The following is a 9,212-nucleotide window of genomic DNA, read 5'->3' on the forward strand; positions in this document are numbered from 1 at the left end:
GAACTAAAAGAAGCCCAGGGGCACCAGTTTGGCCTCACAACCACATGGTCCTGTTGTGTTACACCTTTCTAGCAAGAGTTCCCGTTATCAGAAATATCAAATATCGGCCGAGGAAAAAAAAATCCAAGTATCATGTTACACGTTATCAGAATGGTTTGGGTATCTTAATGTCTGTTTGGGCTATTTGGCACAATATGTTTAGTTCGGTGATATATAAAAAACATGTGATTGTTAACGCTCCACCGTATTAATGGACACATTTCATTTGCACAATTAGTTGGTAGTTGGTAGCAATAAAACCAGTTGTTATATGTAAGACAAGTCTATCTTCACATTCACAACACTCACACGCACACAGATAGAACCACATGTTTGCGCTTTGGCAGCATGAGTTCATCAGGAATTTGGAAGAACCTCAAATTTCTCTTCAAGTTTGTAGTAGACAACTTCCTATCCGTGGTGACCGTACCAATAGCGGCAGCCACTATTGTTTTGGTAGCAAGGCTCGGACCAGATGAGATCCTGGGTCGGCTCAGAGCCCTTACACCTGCATACCTCTTCTTGTCATGCTTCCTCCCAGCCTCTGCAGTTACCATGTATCTATTATCACAGCCACGGAAGGTGTGCCTCGTCGACTACGCCTGCTTCCATGGCACTCATCTGAACCGCGTCCCCTTTTCCGCATTCTTGGAGTGCGCACGCCAATCGACTACGCTCAACGAGCGGAGCATTCGTTTCATGTCGCGGCTTCTTGAGAGCTCAGGGCTCGGCGAGGAGACCTGCTTGCCCACACCAGTCCACTATATCCCATGGAAGAAGTACTTAACATTAGAGGCCGCCCGCGAAGAGGCTGAGCTCGTGGTCTTCTCAGCCATTGACGAATTATTTTCCAAGACAAACGTCTGTCCTGACACTATCGACATATTAGTCGTCAATTGCAGCGGCTTCAATCCCACACCATCCTTCATTGATATGATAATAAACAAGTACAAGCTACGAGGCGACATCCGCAGTGTGCACCTATCTGGAATGGGGTGCAGCGCTGGGCTGATATCGGTTGAGGCTGCGAGGAACCTTCTACAGACCGCGCGCCGAGGCGCACGAGCGTTGGTGGTATCTACGGAAACTCTATCCCCCCTCCTTTATGATGGGAATGAGCGAGCCATGCTTCTGCCGTTTTGCCTGTTCCGCATGGGCGGAGCAGCGGTGCTACTGTCCACGTCCACCGCCAAAGCCCGACTGCAGCTCATGTCTGTCGTGCGTACGCTCACCGCTGCGGATGACAACTCGTACAAGTGCATTCATCGGGAGGAGGATGACAAGGGGCACACGGGTGTCAATCTCTCCAAGGACCTTATCGCCGCTGCCGGCCGAACTCTCAAAGCCAACATCACCACCCTTGCACCCATCATCCTCCCAATCTCAGAAAAACTTTTGTTTGCAATGTCCTTCGTGGCACAAAAGCTGTCAAGCGGGCGTTCTAAAGTGTACATACCCAACTTCCTCACAGCCATTGAGCATTTTTGCATACACGCGGGTGGGACTGCAGTCATCGATGAGGTTCAACGCAACCTCAGCTTGTCCAACGAGCATGTTGAGCCGTCGAGGATGACCCTGCATCGCTTCGGAAACACATCCAGCAGCTCAACTTGGTATGAGCTAGCATACATTGAGGCCAAGGGCCATATGCATCGCGGTGATCGTGTATGGATGATCGGCTTTGGATCAGGATTCAAATGCAATAGTGTGGTGTGGAAGTGCATCGCTCCAGCTCCCAACACCAATGGACCATGGGCAGGGTGCATCCACCGCTATCCAGTCCAGATCAAGTCCCCCAAAACAAGCACCGGCAATACACGGATGGCAGGTCACAACAATAAGCAGTTGAGAGACACTTGAAACGGGCTAACAAAAGGATGCTTTGTTTCTTTTTTTTTTACCCGCTTTGATTTCTAAAAAAAATAGGGAGTACAAGGGAAGGCAAAGCCTCACTGTTATAATGTACCATCTCCATTATTGTACCTGTACACCGCAGAAAATATAGTACTCAATCTTTTCTTACCTTCTAATGTTATTTGTATATCCTTGGTTGTGTTTCTCTCAAAGATGTTATACACTAATTAATGTGGTTGCTGATATGATTATTGGTCTGCTTGTTCAATAAACTAGTGTAACAAATATAGTGATGGGCACACGCCCATGCCTAAAATTAGGAGGCTTAAAAAGTACTACATCTAGTGATCTAAAAAGTTTTATATTAGCTTACATTTCTCCCTTGGTTCATAAATATAAGATGTTCTAACTTTTTGTGAATCCACGTGTTAGTGTGTTTGTTCCCTATGTAGTACATATTGGAATATCTAAGCATCTTATATTTGTGAACGGGGGGAGTAGGTGACAGAGGGATGATCATAAATAGGATAGATAACAGGCCACATTCAAACTACACTAAAATCAGATATGCACAAGTGACATATCACAAGATGGCTTAGAAAGAATCAGATCGCTGATCTTGCCACCCCATTCACCCTCGTTTTTTAAGACTACACGACGGGTGCTACGAACACCTGCCGGCACCGGCAGGGCCGTCTCCATAGGGCCTGATTCAACGGGTTTCCATGGTGGGCGCGTGACCTGGGTCGTGACAGCGTGCGGCTTGCCGGAGGACGCCGGGATCCATGGATTCGGGGCCGGTGCTCGTACAATAGTGTGTTGGTCATCCTTTCTGGGGGTGACCCATGTCCAAATGGCCACCTCCACCGACTCGGGCTCCTTCACGGAGAGTGGGACATTGCATGGGGTGTGTTGACTACCGGCTTCACACATTGTATACACGGATGTTCTACATGGCGGCATGCCCCCGGCTCAGGTAGCGTCGATGTTATCTATCATAGGAAACGATGCAGAGGTCTGCCTGGTACGGCCGGCGACAGACTCATGTGGTGTTGTGGAGTTACGGGGCACTATCGCGTTGATCCAGCCTGACTTCATCGGCTTTGGGTCAAAGATGGGAAGTACGATGCATTTGGAGGTTGTGCCGAAGGCGCGCGCATGCAGCGTGGGGGTTGATCCATGCCGGCGTGGGGAGTATCTACTTGGAGTCATTCGGGTGAATCCTGGCTGTTATGGGCCTTCAGCATGATCCCACTTTAGGTGGTGCTTTTGGAGGCTGAGCTGATATAACGAGCACGTGCAGCGCAGTGGTTGCTCCGTGGCGGCACGAAGGGCTTCTTTTAGGAGCGTCGAGCCAACATCTGGGTCCGAGAAGGCCTACAACATATGGGCACAATTAGGCGGCGCATAGGCCGCGTTTGGTGGTGGAGTTGCGGGTTGCAGAGGTCTGATATCTCAAGCATAGAGGACACAGACCTGGCGAGTGGCTGATGCCGCGTGGATCAACGACGTGCAGTCATCCCAGTAATCTCCCGTGTTCTCAGCGGCAACGATGCTTGCCGAATCGAATCTGACAGGTTTTGAAGATGTTGATACAGCCTTGTCCTTCGTGGATGGCCTCGGTTTTTTAAACCGATTTGATTGGCATCAATGCGAGGATTTTTTTTTAATAATTAATACTACGTGGTTGTATGCATCTGTTAGGAGATTAGGTCATTTTTGTTTAAGATTAAATTTAGATTAGCATCATGACAACATCTAGCATGGTGGATGACATTAGCACAAACTCGATTCACACGGCGCAGCCTGTGGTTGAGTGAGCGAGCGCTCGTCGTATATGCTGACTGTCGAGGTTGTAGAACTGATGTTGCTGGTCTGATCTCCTTTAGTGGGAGTTTATGTGTTTAGCATCCTTAGGTGTTGTTTAGATATCCAGGGATGTAGGGTTTTTCTTTTGCTCCTCTTTCGTTGTCTGAGGTATTGATCTGTAGTGTTTCTCTTATTGACCTGCAACTAGCTGTACCCCAAACTCCATTTTCGTAATGAAAATGGGGGCAGTGTGGCCCCTTTTCTGCAAAGAAAAGGTGTAGTAGAACAACTCACTTTTTACATTGGTGTTTTTTTAACTTCACTAACAGTGTGATATTAAACTTACACAATTGCCATGAAAGCTAAAGGGGCCTTTGTTATTTCTTTAGAAATTTAATTGGACGGAGACACAAGATTTATTGGACCAAGGCCCATAAAATGTAAGGGTCTGTTTGGATCACTACCAACAACTACCCTACCAAAATCTTGGCGTTGACTGAGGACGTGGGCAGGTGTTTGGATCGCCGCCGAAATTTCAGATCCACTCCCATTTTTTGGCTAGCTATTCAGTTTTTACGCCAACTTCTGGGCGAGCCAGCTGCGGCAGAATCTCTCGCCAAATAATTGGCGCGCCCTGATTTGGCAGGTCAGGCGCGGGCGCCATCCAAACAGCCTCTAACAACATCAACCGATGGAGAAGCTGGGGGTATGTCCTCCTCCTTTAAAAAAAAGTAACATATCAAATTATAGAACAAAAACTCAAACAAAAACTTTGCTGATTTCCAAGAACGGTGGTTGACTAGCATGGTTGCCATGCATGTAGGCAGTCCCGAGTTCATTAGTCAACACTGTCTCGATGTGCACCATGGTATATGTCTTTTGTAAAGTTGAGCTGAGAGAAAATGACCCCTATTTAGTGTTGAGAAACTTAATTATTCTTGAGTTGAAGTTGAGTTTTTCTGCTATGGAGCTAGATCTATCTGGAAAGCGGAGATATGAGGGACGTGCAATTGGATTGCCATACGCTTGATAGCATAGAAGCACCACTGCACCCATTGTGAACATCAACAAACAGTGCATGTTTGTCCTCGCAAAAGAAAAAAAGGGTGTATGTATGTATGTATGTATGTAGTACTCCCTCAATGTAGTGCGTATAGATTTTTTTTATGTCAGATTTTGCAAAATGGGATCAAGTTTAGAGAAAAAACTATTTATATCTACAATACTAAATGTATTATCTACAATACTAAATGTATAAAATATGAAACTACATCTTATGATGAATCTAATGATATATGTTTAGCATTCTAAATGTAAATGTTTTTCTTCACAAACTTGGTCAAAGTTTGTGAGGCTTAACTTTTTAAAAAAAATCTATATGTACTACATATGAAACAGATGGAGTATGGAGGGAACTGGTCTAGTGCCTGACTGCCCAGGGATGTCCCACACAGTGCTTCACGGCCATTTGATGCCATAGTATGACAAGTGACAACGACGATGAATGAAGGGTGCTATATATCTCTAAAATGTGTGCCCAACACGGGATATTATGACACGATCGAGACGTACAAGGACTTCACATGAGGAGATGGAGTACGTCCACACAACCACATAGATGTAGCCCATGTTTGTGCATGACCAGGGCACATGCGTGCATGGACGCCACATGTGCGAACCGTGGTGTATGTTTATACATTAGCAGCTCCATGCGCGGTGGTGAGAAGGATAGTAGGTGGATGTTGGGGGATGCTCGACATTAGCTCCGCTTGCCACGGGCATACGCGTACCAACCAAGGAAAATAATTTTGTGCATCCCTTCTCCAAAGGTTGATCTATACATCCCTGCTCCCATTGGTCGCCACGTGTCCGACCGCATCACCCCTAATCATGTGAGATCGTACTTCCACAAGCAGGTGACCGGCTAGCTAGTCGAACGCTTGTGTAGTAAGCTTGTTTGTTCATTCATATATGATTTAATCATCTCATGGTAATTAATTAACATGTGAAATACCAATCTCGAGAAAGAAAAACACATGACATGCATGTGAGTGCAATCAAACTATCCAAAGTACTTTTTTTGCGGGGTAAACTACCCAAAATACTTGGAGTGGCCTCAACTGATGCTTAAAGCCCATGCCAGGCTTCCGCTCCTCCGCGTCCTCATTTTCCAAGCATAAACCAGCACAAGATAGAGCCATAAGTCTTGAAGAAACAACACTATTTCATCACTTAATCTTAGCCACCTAAGACTACTATCTCGTTTCATCATGAAGAACATTCTCGCCGTAATCATGGTGGTACTCATGGCCACCATACTACTCAAAGCTATAGTAGTATTCAGCCCTAATAAGATTCTTGCCTGGCTCCATACCCTTCGACCAGTGCACCTCTTCATGGCAACCTTCTTATCATCTGTCACAATTTTGCATTACCTTATCCACCGTCCTCGTGTTGTATACCTTATCGATTATGCTTGCTTCCGACCTAGCAACTACCGTGTCCCCATGTCCACCTTCCTCGAACACATCCGATTATTTCCAACTCTAATGAAAACATTGTCCACTTCATGAAACGAATGCTTGAGAGATCAGGTCTCGGTAATGAGACTTACTATCCCCCTAGCGCATGGTATATTCCTCCTGACCACTGTCTAAGAAAAACTCGTGATGAGGCAGAAATGGTCATATTCACTATTTGTGATGAATTATTAGTGAAGACGTGCCTCAACCCAGATGTGTTAGACATACTCATCGTCAACTGCAGCCTCTTCAACCCAACTCCATCCCTTGCTGACATGATCATGACAAAATTCAAGCTTCGGGGTGACATCCGGATTGCACAGCTCTCTGGGATGGGGTACAACGCAGGGATAAATGGCGTAGATCTTGCAATAAACATCTTGCAAACGATGCCTTATGGTGCACATGCATTGGTGGTGTCCACAGAGATCCTAACTGGACGGTACTACATGGGGAGGAAGCATGAGATCTTGGTGACCAATGCATTATTCCGCACTGGCGGTGCTGTCGTGCTCCTTTCAACCTCGAGAACAAAAGCCCGCTTTCAGCTCTTGCACATCACTCGGAAGTCTACTGGCGCCAAATACAATGCCCACCGTTGTGTATTCCAACAGGAAGATGACGAGGGTTATCTAGGGATTCATCTATCAAAAGACCTTTTGGATATTGCTGGTAAGGCTCTCAAGGACAATCTCACCATAATTGGACCACTTGTTCTCCAAACTCAGAACTATTGTCATTTTTATTCTCCTTCATCACACGGAAGTTATTCAACGCAAGGACCGAGGTGTATATCCCTGACTTCGGCAAAACCTTTGATCATTTTTGCATCCATGCTGGTGGACGAGCAGTGATCGATGGAGTTCAAAGAAGCCTCGACCTATCAAATGAGCATGTCGAGCCATCAAGGATGACACTGTACCGGTATGGGAATACATCAAGTATCTCCTTCTGGTATGAGCTAGCGTATATTGAAGCTAAAGGCCGAATGAGGAAGGGAGACCAAGTTTTAATGATTGGGTTTGGATCTGGTTACAAGTGCAACAGTGCCATTTGGAAGTGCATCCGGTCGATCCAAAATGTTGATAGAGCATGGGCAAATTGCATCCATCGCTACCCGATAGATGTCTTTAAATAGGAATGGATCAGGATGAACGATATATGCATTATGCACCAATGGCTTCACTTCATCCATACAATATTTGTGGTTGTCATAAGTGATGCTTATACTTAAGTTCTAGACATTGCACTATGGTATGCATGTCTCCGGATGTGTGTGTACCATAAATAATCCCACTAGGAATATGATTTTCCTCCTCTTCTAAAGAAACACAAATACTCTCCTAGATGTACCATGTTCCTTCATTTACTGCTCGACCTCTACATGGTCAGTGCTTGAATGGACGATATCTTCACCTAAGGATGGCAGGAAGGCGAAGCGGCCTCCCGGTCATGAATCATCCCCATTACCTTCTAGAGGCATCCATATGTTAGTCTTCTCTTTAGCTAGTGGGACAAGAGTGGACCGTCCATCCATTGTGTTGCGTGAGGCTACTTCATGTGGCGTGGCAAGTCCGACCATGGGTTCACTTCTAGTCTCGGTTCAGAAGGAGGTGGCGAAAAAGAGGTTTCAATACATGAGTGGATGGAGACGAGCATATGTCAGGTGAACGTGGTGGCAGCGGTCAATGTTGTCGACACTCTAAACCTGGAAGGTAAAGATGGTTTCGTGGGTGGGAACACCTTCACTCTGCTAGAAGACAACAACATCCTCTCATGTGAGTCACGGGACCCCAATGGCGGCTATCAATATGTGCACCCTTATTATGTATAAGTATGTGTGTCCATACAAGACAAAAAAGACTACGGAATGCATGTGTGTATAAGACAAAAGGCATTATAGAATCTTCTATCTAGAGGTGTTCGAGATGTGGAAGCAGGGCGCATATGAAAGATCACACGAGTCTAGGACTCTGGATTCATCGAGAATAAGGATGACAATTCCTTGTCATACGATGGTTGGATGTCGACCTAGTTTCTACTACTTGGAACCCACAATAAGGGACGCATATACAAAGCACCCGAAGGCCCAATAAAAAGATAATTTTGATATTAACAACAACACCATCATGTGGTTTGAAGCTATGTACATTGACATTGCACCGAGAATCCTCGATTGCTTGCAAGATTTAAGAACATTAGGGTTTAGCTCTTGTTAGCCACCATAAACACATGTAATATATCTTACATTGAGATAGTTAGAGATCCACAAAAGCAAGAAGGTGGGATGTTAGTAACCTCGGGGTCCTGAACCTAGTTACATTGTGTGTCCCAAACTTCTAATTTCTTGGTAGTTCTGTTGATGAGATCCTTGTGTCACACCTAAACTTACAAAATCCACTTTGTGCATCGATAGCTAGTGCACACGGTGGGCAGGTACACTGATATAGGGTAAATGATCCCATGTACCAGTACTTTGAAGTACATGCCTTCTACATTGTTCTTTGACGAGGGATTCCATGACAACCTTAGCCTCTTATCATAGAACTTGGTCATCGCCCTGACTAAGAGATCGAGGATTATGATGATATCACTAGTTCAACTTGAAATTGATGGATTTATTCTTCATAAAAAAATTCATGATGCTCACCACCGAAGTGAGTAATTCCTGTGTAGCCTTGCTGAACGGTGATGGAGATAGATGAGATTTGTTATGTAATCGTGTCAATTTGTTAGGGACTGATCCCTAGTATCCACTATGTTAAGATCGATGTTGCCACCGTGTCACGCCCAATATGCGACCCTATCCAAAAGGAACTCGAAGGTCCCACCAAGGATAGACCCGCATATTGAAACGCTTTTGCAAGGTGGATATCATTACATCAACATTACATAATAGATAGGGATACATACAGAAGGCATACAATGCCACACGAATACAACATCATCTTACAGAAGAGCAACATCCTGCTACGGATGAAACACAAA

The 9,212-nt window shown here is 45.3% G+C and overlaps 1 protein-coding gene and 1 pseudogene across 1 annotated transcript; both read left to right on the forward strand.

Moving 5' to 3' along the window:
• The first annotated feature begins 361 nt into the window (after window positions 1–361).
• Window positions 362–2,069, forward strand: LOC123134718 (3-ketoacyl-CoA synthase 5-like). Its single transcript, XM_044553911.1, has one exon. The coding sequence runs from the start codon at window positions 388–390 to the stop codon at window positions 1,897–1,899; it is 1,512 nt and encodes a 503-aa protein (XP_044409846.1). The 5' UTR covers window positions 362–387; the 3' UTR covers window positions 1,900–2,069.
• A 4,144-nt stretch (window positions 2,070–6,213) lies between these two features.
• Window positions 6,214–8,037, forward strand: LOC123134719 (3-ketoacyl-CoA synthase 5-like; annotated as a pseudogene).
• Window positions 8,038–9,212: the final 1,175 nt, after the last annotated feature.

This window comes from Triticum aestivum, chromosome 6B, assembly GCF_018294505.1.
Source record: "Triticum aestivum cultivar Chinese Spring chromosome 6B, IWGSC CS RefSeq v2.1, whole genome shotgun sequence".
Taxonomy (NCBI): domain Eukaryota; kingdom Viridiplantae; phylum Streptophyta; class Magnoliopsida; order Poales; family Poaceae; genus Triticum; species Triticum aestivum.